Source organism: Taudactylus pleione, unplaced genomic scaffold, assembly GCF_031769625.1.
Source record: "Taudactylus pleione unplaced genomic scaffold, aTauple2 ptg000041l, whole genome shotgun sequence".
Taxonomy (NCBI): domain Eukaryota; kingdom Metazoa; phylum Chordata; class Amphibia; order Anura; family Myobatrachidae; genus Taudactylus; species Taudactylus pleione.
In genome coordinates, this window is record NW_028284443.1 from 37,015,182 (window position 1) to 37,029,584 (window position 14,403).

General features: G+C 40.2%; 1 protein-coding gene across 2 annotated transcripts in view; it reads right to left on the minus strand.

Moving 5' to 3' along the window:
* The window catches only part of CLYBL (citramalyl-CoA lyase), a 576,496-nt gene that overhangs the window by 153,750 nt on the left and 408,343 nt on the right, over positions 1–14,403 (minus strand). For both annotated transcript variants that reach the window (XM_088456621.1, XM_088456629.1), the window contains exon 4: positions 9,396–9,497. In XM_088456621.1, the coding sequence (XP_088312747.1) occupies positions 9,396–9,497 (102 nt within the window). The remainder of the gene's footprint in view (positions 1–9,395; positions 9,498–14,403) is intronic.

Sequence of the window (14,403 nt, forward strand, 5' to 3'; positions counted from 1 at the left end):
CACCAAGCTGCTCCCTTATATCTGGATCCAAGCACCTGCAATATCCACCACCAACACCTGCATCATCATCAACATCCTCATTCGTGATCGGAAGTAGTCCTGCATCCAATATCATAAGGACTGACTCCTCTCCTATCCATTGTTCCTCAGAAGCATCCTTGAGTGCTACGTCTGTTGCTGCAGCTGCTGCTGTTGCTATAAGTGGATCTTCATCCCAGAAGGGGACCAGTAAGAAGACTACTTTTAGTAGTTCAGGAAGTTCAACAAAACAATTGACTATCACACTGTCCCTTGCATTGGCGAACAAGTATGACAGCAAACACCCAGCTGCACAGCGGATTACTGACACTATAACAGCTATGCTGGTCTTAGATGTGCGCTCAGTGTCCGCCATTAATGCAGTGGGTTTTACCCAGTTAATACACTATACTACAATGTGCCTTCTAGATTCCATTCTCTAGAATAGCAATTCCCAATCTGTACAAGTGCATTAAAAAAAATCTTATTAATGTCCTCCGAATTGCCGTTGTGCCCACTGTCCACTTAACCACAGATATGGTTAAGGGCAAACTAAAGCTTACATGACTGTGACAGCCCACTGGGTAGGTGTATTGTCTCCAACTGTACAAACAGCAGCAGCAGCATCTAACAAATGCCAGCTCATTCAGAGGCAGGCTACTCCGTGCATTACCGGTTTCACTAAGAGGCATACCACTGAGAACCTCTTAGAGAGACTCAGGGAAATCATTGCAAAATGGCTTATCCCACTTGGACTCTCCTCGGGATTTGTGATTTCTGACAATGCCAGCAATATTGTGCGAGTATTACATGTGGGCGAATTCGATCACATCCCATGTTCTGCTCACACAATTAATCTGGTGGTGCAACATTGGTGGTGCCAAGGGTTGTCAATCTCTTGAAAATTAGATCACTATAGTTTGGCGACCATACTTGATCCTAGGTTTAAGTCATACCTTGTGTCTTTCTTTCCGATGGACTTAAACTGAAAAGATGCAAAGAGCTGGTGGTGAAAAAATTGTCAGCTCCAGCGGCATGTGACATGGCAGCATCTCCTCCTTCTACAGCTGCCAGGAAAAAACTACATTTTTCTAAGAGACCCACTGCTGGTGGTGATGCAGATCAGTCAGCAAAATCTAATGACATCTGGTTGGGTCTGAAAGAACTGCCTACAATGAGTGACATGTCTACCATGACTTTGTCTGATACGGTCACCATTCAGAGAATGGTGGATGACTACTTTAGGGATACCTTCCAAATACTAGGCATGTCAGACAGTCCGTTTCAAAAGAGGCAATTTGGAGTCCCGTACACAAATTGGCTTTGCTGTACTTAAGTTGCCCACCTCCAGTGTGTACTCTGAAAGAGTTTTCAGCACAGCCGGGAACCTTGTCAGTGATCGTCGTATGACGTTACTTCCCCAAAATGTGGAAAAGATGATGTTCATCAAAATGAATTACAAATTACACGAGGAAAACCTTTACCAGCACTTAAGTCCAAAAAATACAGAAGCGTCTGACTCTGTAATGGTGGATTCCAGCGGAGACAAATTCATATTGTGTGAAGAAGAGGAGGATGCACACACTGATGAGGATGACGATGATGACATCTAATGTATTGTAAAGCCAGTTTGTGTATGGGATCATTGCCCCCAATATCCACTGCGCATTATCAGCTTGTTTTGTGGGGGGTCCAAACAAACCAATCATTTCAGCAGCTAGTGGCAGTCCCTGTCGCTGAAGTGGTTGGTTTGTTAAACTGTGAATGTCCTGTTTCATATACAACATAAGGGTGGGTTGGAGGGCCCAAGGACAATTCCATCTTGAACCTTTTCCCTTTCCATTATGTGCTGGTTGTGGCATTGCTGCCTGACATTTTTAATATTATGGTTTATGAATGTCCAGAAATTGTAATGGCCACAGACAGCATCTCCTGCATGCCCCTTTCATTTTTTTTTAAAGAAAATTCTGAACCAATTGTTGCTTGTTGTGTCAACCCAACGGCGCAAGTCACACAACAGTGACATTCAGCCACGGGTTCTCAGCCCTTAAGGCTGCTACACAGCACAAAGTCCGCATCCTGCTTCACGGCCCAAAGGCCACCTGCCATCACTTACCAGCACTCAAGGCTGTAATGACCGCAACTTACCAAGAGTTCCAGGCCTCAAGGCTGTTGCAGGACTGGTTCCTTCCTAATCATAGCTCTGTATTCCACTACTACTCAGCCCGGAGGCTGCATCAACAATTAACTATCAACTATCAATTCTTCAGCCAGGGGCTGCACCAATTATCAATTCTTCAGCCAGGGGCTGCACCACCAATTATCAATTCTTCAGGCAGCCAGGGGCTGCACCACCAATTATCAATTCTTCAGCCAGCCAGGGGCTGCACCACCAATTATCAATTTTTCAGCCAGGGGCTGCATCACCAATTATCAATTCTTCAGCCAGGGGCTGCACCAATTATCAATTCTTCAGCCAGGGGCTGCACCAAGTATCAATTCATCAGCCAAGCGCTGCACCAATTATCAATTCTTCACCCAGGGGATGCACCAATTATCAAATCAGCCAGGGGCTGCACCAATTATCAATTCTTCAGCCAGGGGTTTCACCAATTATCAATTCTTCAGCCAGGGGCTGTACCAATTATCAATTCAGCCAAGGGCTGCACAAATTATCAATTCTTCAGCCAGGGGTTTCACCAATTATCAATTCTTCAGCCAGGGGGTGCACCACCAATTATCAATTCGCCAGCCAGGGGCTGCACCAATTATCAATTCATCTAGGGGCTGCACCAATTAACAATTATTTAGCCAAGGGCTGCACCAATTATCAATTCTTCAGCCAGGGGCTGCACCAATTATCAATTCTTCAGCCAAGGGCTGCACCAATTATCAATTCTTCAGCCAGCCAGGGGCTGCACCAATTATCAATTCAGCCAGCCAGGGGCTGCACCAATGATCAATTCAGCCAGGGGCTGCACCAATGATCAATTCTTCAGCCAGTGGCTGCACCAATTATTCATTCTTCAGCCAAGCGCTGCACCAATTATTAATTCATCAGCCAGGGGCTGCGCAAATTATTAATTCAGCCAAGGGCTGCACCAATTATCAATTCTTCAGCCAGTGGCTGCACCTATTATTCATTCTTCAGCCAAGCTCTGCACCAATTATTAATTCATCAGCCAGGGGCTGCACCAATTATTAATTCAGCCAAGGGCTGCACCAATTATCAATTCTTCAGCCAGCCAGAGGCTGCACCAATTATCAGTTCAGCCAGGGGCTGCACCAATTATCAATTCTTCAGCCAGCCAGAGGCTGCACCAATTATCAGTTCAGCCAGGGGCTGCACCAATTATCAATTCTTCAGCCAAGGGCTGCACCAATTATCTATTCTTCAGCCAGTGGCTGCACCAATTATTAATTCTTCAGCCAATGGCTGCACCAATTAGTAATTCTTCAGCCAGGGGCTGCACCACCAATGATCAATTCTTCAGCCAGGGGCTGCACCACCAATTTTCAATTTTTCAGCCAGTCAGGGGCTGCACCAATTATCAATTGTTCAGCCAGCCAGAGGCTGCACCAATTATCAGTTCAGCCAGGGGCTGCACCAATTATAAATTCTTCAGCCAAGGGTTGCACCAATTATCTATTCTTCAGCCAGTGGCTGCACCAATTATTAATTCTTCAGCCAGTGGCTGCACCAATTAGTAATTCTTCAGCCAGGGGCTGCACCACCAATGATCAATTCTTCAGCCAGGGGCTGCACCACCAATTTTCAATTCTTCAGCCAGCCAGTTGCTGCACCAATTATCAATTCTTCAGCCAGTGGCTGCAGCAATTATTCATTCTTCAGCCAAGCGCTGCACCAATTATTAATTCATCAGCCAGGGGCTGCGCCACTTATTAATTCTTCAGCCAGTGGCTGCACCAATTATTCATTCTTCAGCCAAGCTCTGCACCAATTATTAATTCATCAGCCAGAGGCTGCACCAATTATCAGTTCAGCTAGGGGCTGCACCAATTATCAATTCTTCAGCCAAGGGCTGCACCAATTATCAATTCTTTAGCCAGCCAGGGGCTGCACCAATTATCAATTCATCCAGGGGCTGCACCAATTATCAATTCTTCAGCCAGTGGCTGCACCAATTATTCATTCTTCAGCCAGTGGCTGCACCAATTATTCATTCTTCAGCCAGGGGCTGCACCACCAATTTTCAATTCTTCAGCCAGGCGCTGCACCAATTATCAATTCTTCAGCCAGCCAGGGGCTGCACCAATTATCAATTCTTCAGCCAGCCAGGGGCTGCACCAATTATCAATTCTTCAGCCAGTGGCTGCACCAATTATTCATTCTTCAGCCAAGTGCTGCACCAATTATCAATTCTTCAGCCAGCCAGGGGCTGCACCAATTATCAGTGCAGCTGGGGGCTGCACCTATTATCAATTCTTCAGCCAAGGGCTGCACCAATTATCAATTCTTCAGCCAGCCAGGGGCTGCACCAATTATCAATTCTTCAGCCAGTAGCTGCACTAATTATTAATTCTTCAGCCAAGGGCTGCACCAATTATTTCATCAGCCAGGGGCTGCACCAATTATTAATTCAGCCAGGGGGTGCACCAATTGTCAATTCTTCATTCCTCAACGGGTAACCCAACCATCATCTTTGCACAGTGCTCAACTCTATCACTCAGTTTTGAGCCAGCTAGCTGGATGCAACCTTTTGGCCCTTAACTAGATGAAAAAAATCAATATTGTGAGCTGTAAGGTGGTCAAAACTGACTGGAAATGAGTGGAAATAAATGTTATTGAGGTTAATAATACTATAGGAACAAAAAAAGGCCCATTTTATGTGATTTTAGCTATTTTTATGATTTTTTAAGAAAAAATCCAGATCCAAAACCGAAATAAAGGATATAAAGCACTATATACTTGACCCATGGGAGAGGTATACAGGGAGACTGGCCCAAAACCTCCGCTACAGCAGCGCACAGATAGTGGGCGTCTCTAACGAGGCGGGTAGGAGGAGCTATTCAGACGCGCGAAAACCTTTGAAGGGACTGCGTCTGGGTCATGGGAGGAGCTGCCGGGGGAGCGCGTACCTCCCTAAGCTGCATCAACCGGCAGGGTATGCTGGCCTCGTGGCAGCAGAAGCGTCAGCTGCCAATCCGCGGCATCAGATGATAAAGCCTCTGTGGTCTAGTGAGGACCTGGCCCTGACTGCAGCAGCTTCCGGTGCATCTCCTGTGCCGGAAGCAAGGACTGCCGCGCACGATTCCCCCGTAAGTGAGGAATCGCCTTACCTGACATCTGCGTGCGTCCGGTTGCAGTCCGGGTCCCAGCATCACTGCTAGCAAGCTCAGCTCAGACCCGCCGAAATCACCAGCCCTGTTACCGGTGTTGCGGAGGAGGTAGACGGAGTCGCAGTACATGCGTCTTAATTCAGACGCTCAGTACTGCCAACCCAAAAACATAAAAAATAAAATAAAACATAAAATAAAAGCTTAGGACTGCCTCAGCAGTCCCATGTTACAAAGGTGTGTCTGAATCCTGCCGCACCAAATGAACAACTGAAGTCCTGTTGCTGGGGGCGGGGTATACATGGAGGAGGACCAGAGGCATCCTGGGAGCTGAAAGCATTAACTGTGTGGAGCCTGGATCTTTCCCACCACATTACCCCATGGTATCCCTGTGGATTCCTATGGACCCTGAAGAATAAAATAGGGATATTGCATTTTTTGTTCTCCTGGTCTGGGATGGCGAAAACTTTTCTACATTTTTGCCTGTTTGCCAATTTCAACTTTTTTTTTTTTTTTTCAGAAAACCGGCCGATTTCACAGATGGCGAAAAAACTTCAGTTTTTGTAGCTAATTGAATACGGCCCACAGCTACTAACACGGTAGCTGCTGCGATAGCACTTTTATAGCACTTTTATCGTAATGGAGCAGGAGTCATCACGCTACCTGCATGCATTACTGATCCAAACTGTGTCCATGGATGCAGCATCGGATCATCTGTGTGATCCTCGTCCAGCTGGGTGACCATGGGGTCACTCTAGCCGACCGATGCAGATGCACAAAAGAGGCCAGAAATCTTTATCAGCTGACAGAGATCCTGGCCTCTGCCCGCCAACCCAACAACAGCGACACGCCTCTGTTTACGGTAACTGAGAATAGAGACATGCAACAGTTTTATTATCGTCAACCCCTACCCTAGATGATACTTCTTAAACTCAGCCCACAGGCACCTCTAAAAATGCATGTTTTCCAGATCTTGTACTTGGTGCACAGATGTATTCATTACTGGTTCAGACACGTGGTGCTAATGATTTCACTTGTGATACTGAGGAGATATGTAAAACGTAAAAGAAAAAACACAAATCAGCCATTTGACACCACTTAATAACCTACAGTACCTTCCTAATGCCCACAAACAGACCTCTATATGGTCCTGCTAACGAAATTATCCATTTTGGGGGGTCCAGGATGGTCTCCCCACATTTTCATGCATTTCTCGCGAGTCTCATTTGGCAGTCAATTCGCACCCCTCTGCTGCGAGTACTGCGAATAGGCATCTTCAATTGGATTGGAGAATTCTCGGGAGCGCGCTTCGCTGTGAAGTGTGCGAGTTTCAAGAAACAAACTCGCTACTCGCAATTCGCATCTAATAGGATTGACCCCTAAAATCTGGAAACTTGGTTTGCTCAATGATTGTTTCAAGTTGGTAGAAATTGCAGCATACGTTGCCAACCAAAATCTCATTTTGAACACTAAAAATACGATCTGATTGGATTTGATCAAGCATACTGGTGAAATGGCTCAGCTGATGATTCCCATTGATGTGGGTGAGTGGGGTCAGCAAGCAAACAGGAAGCAAGATGTGATCTTCTGATTTGGTTGTTAGACCCAGTGAGGTGCACTTGTGTGGCTAATAAATTGGAAAGATCTATTTGATTATGGAATCAGTTTATTTATAGAGCTTGATCAATAACATTTTCCCCCCTAAGCATCAATGTTTGACATTTTGGAAGTGTAGCTACAGTATGGAGTGGGTAATTGCAGTATGTAATTCTTGCCATTCAGTAACACCTTATTCTCAAATAAATAACTATATAAAAGTAAATCTATATTTTATTGAACAGTCTGCATGATGTTGCCAGATTTAACATTTTAATATTCTCCTTTTTTTTATCCACTACTCTTGTGTCTAATTACACATTCACAGACTTGAGTAGTAGATGTAGATGCATTAACATTAGTGCTAAACAAAGCTATCACAATTGAATATTTTCAATTTCCATGTGCTATATCCAATTAAACCACACCCAGTATTGTAACAATGGGTGTGGTTTGACTGGTTCGACAGTCATCATGTCAACATTCATCAGGTTTACATGAGAATGCCCACATTGTCGAAATGTCAACATGCGTAGCATGTTGACAGTGATCATATCTACATAGATTATATGTCAACAAAAAGTCCCTGGTGATCTAGTGGCTTCTTACCTTCTTCCTGTAGCAGCTGCAGCAGCTCCAGAGTGTTCTTCCGTGTTCCGACGGTCAAGTGAGAAGCAGCTCCGGTGGCGACGTCTTAGCAGCGGCGTTCTGATGAGTCTTCTACCCCCTATACCTAACCCTCCCTCTAGCACCCAACCCTAACCCCCACCACATCCACAGCCTACCCTTAATCACCCCCAGCCCTCCCAGTGGCGCCTATCCTTAATCATTGGCATCCTCAGAATGTAGCAAGATTTTACATAGCGACATTTCAGATTTGACATTGTGAACATGTAGACAATCTGAGGATGTCGACATGGTGTTTGTTGACACGGTACCTCTCAACGTGTCGCACCATGTCTTCATAGTTAATGTCGACATTATGAATGTCGACATGGTTACTGCCGACCATCTGACCGGATATTGTAATAACATATACTGTATAAGAAATAAATTTACATTTTTAAAACACAATTTTTGCTGATTACTATATTTACAAAAATACAGTACAAAACATGAAGAATTATATTCAGTTAGAAGATATACATTTTTTATTCACCATATAAAACTATAGTAAATAAATAAGCAAACAAACTTCATAAAACCAACACTAATGTTGCGTACACACTAAGCAATTTTTTTTGGACGCTGGAACGATATCGATATCGTTCAGTCGTCCAAAAAATCGTTCAGTTTCAGCTCCTAAACGATGAACGATAACTACCAATGCACGCTCCCGTTTGTAGTTGGTAGTTACCGTTCATCACCCAAACCTCCCGTCCAACCTGACGATATTGCCAGGTTGAACAAGTTCGGGGATGAGAGAGGGTGGCCGGCACTGAACGATATCGTTCTTGATATCGTTCAGTGTTTGTGCTCAGTGTCGTTAACGACACTGAGCACAGCCCTGCCGGGGACACACGGGATGATGTCACTCATGGAGCGAATCGTCCCCTGTGTATGCACCTTAAATTTACTAGCAAATAGAACAGTTTGGATAAGGAGCTTTGTAAAATAAATTTTACAGTCCTGAACTTGCAGATACATAAACTATACAGCACACTTAAATACTCAACCTGTGATGTGGCCACTACTGTTGTACTGTACTTTGTGTATGTGATTGGAAAAAGTCGATGTGACTTATTACTGTTTATTTAGAGTATGAAAGTGTCCATGCAACACTTCTAAATAAGCATAGCTATAAATAAACTATATAACAGAAAGGCCTTATTGGATAAAAAAAAATGCATGTTTGAATCTGCATCATATTTGTTCATCATGTTGAAAAAGCTCATATACTGTACATAAAAGTGGAAAATTAGTCAATAATACACAAAAAAAATGATATATATATATATATATATATATATAGTTAATGCTTCCTTCGTGCAGCTAATTAAGCATTCCTTCAGGAAAAGATGAGGCAGCACTCCAAGTTTCAATCATAAGAAAAGTGTATTAAGATGACGTTCGCTACATGTCCTGAGGAAAAAGCTGTGCGAGGCTTTGAAACGTTGACACAGTGATATGTCATCTTAATACACTTTCCTTATGATTGAAACTTGGAGTGTCGCCTCATCTTTTCCTGAAGGAATGCTTAATTAGCTGAGCAATAACTGAGTCTTTCTGGGAAGGTACCTACACCATAGATATATATGATTCACAGTGCCAATCCACAAGAACTCACATATATATATATATATATATATATATATATATATATATAAAAGTTTGACTAAAATAAATAATCCAACCACAATCTAACTAATAAACATCCAATATTATTGTACAAAATAAACACATAACTACAAAGACTGTATAATACACCTGGTATTTCTGTGTCAAGTAGGTCGAAAAATTAACATTTGAAGATCTATTCTTACCTTGAAGTTGAGTAGTCCTACAGCATTTTCCACAAAAGTTACCAAGTACACTGGCTGTGCCAGCTTCCTGCCTTTTAAGTGGTGTAAAAAGTTTTCTGTAAACTGAAATAAAATGTAATGAATTAATCTTCTACTTAGGAATATTTGATCATCATAGGTTAATTTGTGGTTTTTGGAACTGTATCAGCGGCACATTTGAGCAATTTAAAGTAATACTGTCTAAGTAAAAAATTACTAGAGGAAAATTACATAGAAGCCTCGATTTCTTGATAATGCAAGGAATTACACTGTAGAATATTTTGATATATCTTTGTAAGCTGGGGCTTACTCAACAGCAATGAAATGCTTTCTTCAATCGCAAATTCTCTAAGGATACATGCAAATTAGCAAGCTACAAGTAAACATGAATGATGCAGCAGTAGTAAGCATGAATGATGCAGCAGAATTAATGCGCCTGCAAATTAGCCTGAATTCTGGCCTTGCATTTGTACAATTTAATAGACAGTGTGGCCCAGTGCATCACATTTGATAAAGTAATTTTACTTTTTTATATTTGATTATTTTGCATATTTATTAAGGTTCTTAATAAAGAAGTGTGGGACTTTGAAGAGGACAGATTTCACTGGAAGCTTCAAGTTGTCATAGATGGGGTTAGATCAACTTCTGAATTCTATCATCTGGGGATAAACAAAGCATTTGCACAAATTTTGTCATTTTCATTGACAAAAAAAATAGTTTACAAGTCAGCCATGTGAATTTTACTGTTTGCTGGAAGATAAGAAAATGTCTCTCAAGTGCACTAATGCTATTTAAATAAAGAGGGGGAAAAAAAAGTAAAAAATGACAGGTTTGTCCAATTCCTTTTTTAAGAAATATTCTGCCATTGATGGATATCAAAGGAACTGAGAATTTTAATCATCTCTCTATTCAATCTCAGTTGGGTAAATCATATCTAAGAGATTTGCATAAATATAAACCATCAAAGACTTTTCATCTTCAAAGGGGGTTTCAAGACCCTATAAGCTTTGTACTGTAATCATCACAGGTCACAACCCTGCAGGAAAAGGGCTGCTATGGCAACATAAAAAAAACTAATGCTTAAGGCTTAGCATAATATTCTGACTAATAGAAAGGAAACTCATTCTAAAAGCTGGCAGCCTATTTACCAGAAGCTGGATTAGAGGTGTTAGTTCTTCCCCTTTTAGCTTGTCCCCACAGCCTCCGCCCCCCTCTTTTCCTTCACTTGAATCCTCCCCTCTTGCACCAAATGAAAACATAAAAAATTTAAGATACTGAATATATACAAAACCATTCAAAATAATTACGCTAATTAAAAAAAAAAAACAATGTATAAAACTTAAAAGGACACATAAGAACCAATGTAGCAGTTTAAATATATTGTGCTGTGCTATGCTAGGAAGTGGCATTCAATACTAATGCATAAAAATAAATATAGATTTTTGTTTCTGAAGTGACATAATACTGATAACCATGGCACATGCTTTACACTTTGTTTCAGGGTAGCAGGTTTTAGCACAGAACAAAATGGTCTCCTCCCTGCTGTTTTTTAAGCCTGTACAACATACATTATCATACCACCTGGAAATATGAGAGCGGCTTACAAAAGAGAACATCTAAAATGTTACATTAGCATTTCCACTAACCCCAACACCTTACAAAGAATTTAACTCGTGCTTCTCTGTCACATAATATTTACTTAGTGAGAAAACATAAAAGGTGAGCTTGGGGGCAACTTTCAATTAATATTTTTTTTTTTTTACTGCAAAAGGGGACAATTAAATGTTTCCGGCCAGGCAAAGTGAGGAGGTGTTGGTGAGGGGGGCGATAGAGGAAGAAAAAAAAACAAAGAGATTAGGGAGGGGATGAAGTAGCAGCCCTCAGCACTTCTTTCAATTCCAGTGCACACCCAATAGTGTGTGAGGAAGAATGCCCACTGTTCAGGATTTGTGGGAGAATTGTCCCATGACAAAAGAGGCAGAGTTACGCTTGTTATTCTCCAATAAGGCATGCCAGTCAAACAAGTACCCATACTTAGGACAAAAGGAAAGCAAGGGATTGTAGCACAAAAGAAAACAAGTAAGCCCATCTTTCAGTTGTGCATCAGCTTCCAGGTTTTATGCTTTGCATAAATAAAAATGAGAGGGAATAAAAAAAAAGAAAGGAAAAGGAAAAAAAAAGGATGTCTGGTGTAGTACAAAAAATCACTTCAATAAAAAAAGAATTAGTTGGAAAAAAAAGGTGTTAAAATGTGTAACACATTCTTTAGATGAAAGGCTTTCATTGAAACAAGTGGAGGAAAGGGGAGAGCAAGGAGAGGAGGAGACAGGCAACCCAATCGTTTTTTTTTTTTTACTCTTTTTATTTCTTCACTAAAATTGTCTTGGAAATAAAGGCCAACACCAAGAAAGGAGGGGAATGTGTTTGCCTGTCTAGGAAAGGGCGAGGACTGGAGGAAGCTAAGAAGGGGCGTCTGATTTTAGCGAAGTTAAATTAATTTCTTAACCCCTAACTGCAAGAGGAAGAAGAACCTGTGCAAAACTCATTGAAGCTCGGAGGCAACCAACAGAACATTGCTCTGGAACAAGAGCAATCATGACAAAATTCTATCTAGGTGGCATATCTAAGGAGAGTAGTCTGGGAGTATCTGCACAGAGTTAGTAAGTAACCCCAAGGGTTGGCTTTAATTGTTTATGCAACCCCTCTGTCAAAAGTAAAGCCTGTAGATTGTAAGCTCTAACGAGCAGGCATCTTTTGTGTAGCTCAGTACATGTTTGATCAATTTATCTTTGTTGCTACTCGATTTTAGCACTTCAAAATTAAATTATAATAAACATATGGTACAATAAAATATAAAACTATTCATATAAATATCTCTTTGGTGAGAGGATTTCAGTTTTGTTTATGGACAATGGCATTAAACTACCACAGAACAAATAGATAATACGCTATGTAGACATTTTATTAAGGTGTGGCATATATTTTTGACTAGTATTAAAATAATGCTATTTAAAAAAAAAAAAAAAAAACAACAAAAAATGTTTTTCTTCCAGTGCTTTCGAAAACCACCCTTCTAAAGTTCTCAGTTGTCATTCCACTTAGACACAGAATTTAAATGCATGCCCTTAAAACATTTTTGCTTTCAACTGTGACCAAACTTTCTAGTACTAGCTCCCTCATTTTGGCATAATTCTGTGTATCGATTCTTATCCTGTACATACTAGAGTATTTTATTAAAGAAAAACATTTTTTTTTCATTGCAGCAGTCATGTCACATTAGGTAGGTGTAGGTATTCCAGGTCTATCTATGCAGGATTATTTATGCCTAAATATACACACAGGCACATGAGAAAAATACAATTGATTCACTGCCATACTAATGTGTTTTCCGCTTAAATAAAATACAATTTTATCAAAATAGTAGTCAAATATAAAATGTGAAACAGCTTTTGCATATATGAACACACATATACTATATTAGAATAGGAATTATATATTATACATTTAATCACAGTTTAAAGGTCTTTAGTGGCAAAAATGACATCATAAAAAGCCTAGATCATAAACTTTGTTTTTCCAATCAAAGACTAAAAAGCCATGACCTGACCTTTGCTTATGCAAATGTGTAACACATATCAGTGAAATCTTAATTGCATACTAATTTATTCTATTCAGTTTCAAGATAAAACTCCATAAATATTTTCACTGGCTCCCCAATGCACTATATTATTTATGTAACTCAAAGTAATAAAATAATAATCATTAAATTAATATTAAAGAAAGGGTATGATGACCTACACATGTGGAGAAAGAACATATTTATGACCAGAATATTGGTCATAAATATTTTTTGTATAGAAAAAAGTGTAGCCAAGACCTTTAACCACATAATGCCTAGTTTATTTCCATGTATGCATTTTACTAAAGGTACAGTAACATATTCTTTTTAGTGCCCACAATAACTTGCTGCAAATCAATATTGCAAACATATCAGTTTCAGATTGGTCAACAAAATTGTTTATTTTTTGCATCTCACAATGGACAAAAATAATTTACAGTACAATTTGAATCGCCAACCACATTTTGACTGTGAACACAGTAGAAAGATGTGTTACAGCCTCACAGTACTCACTGAACTGTGCTTATTAATTTTTTATTTTACAACAGGGATATAACCATTAAACATTGACATAACTGATATGAAATCTAAGCAAAGCCATTTATTATTATGTGGCCATTAATTTGTAATTGTTTCATGATAATAATGCTCAATGTTTTTCAGCATTCTCCGCAGCATAGTCACCCACGTCATCTCTCTCACACTGTATACCACAGACTTGAGTTCTTCTCCTACCTATGAATCATAATTCTTTGTTGGATGGTATTCCAGTGTAAATACTCTAGGATTAGTTCTGTGTAATGTGACCCAACCAGTCAGTAAGAATAATGACCAATGTACAGGCAATGCCCAAAACACTATTTAGGTTTTCCTATGTTGTCTTCATGAAAATCTAACATGAGTAGCAGATTGCTAAACCCCCTATTTCAGTTTGCAGGCTACAGACTAATATAAGACACAGCAAGCTTTTGTTTTAGTGAGCTCAGACACAATTTTAGACCGATGTATGTAAAAATATAATTCAGTTGAAAATATTCTATAGCTCTTTATTTTTTTTAATAGAAGGTAAAGAAAATACATAAATATTTTTAAACTGTTTTAATATGGAAGAAAATTATTTTTAGAACATTTGCCTTGCAATAAACAATTCATAGAGAACCATTTAGGCTTGGGGCCCACTGGAGTTCCCTTCAATGGATGAGGTTTAGATGAATGTAGTGTCACTATTACAGATTTTAAATAAATGTTCCTAGACCAAAAAAGTGTATATTACACACTAGTGTTGTCACACATAAAATTTTATTCTCAGTAGGATTCATTATATCAAATATTCAAAATGGTGCTGTGTCAAGATCATAAAATTATAAATTG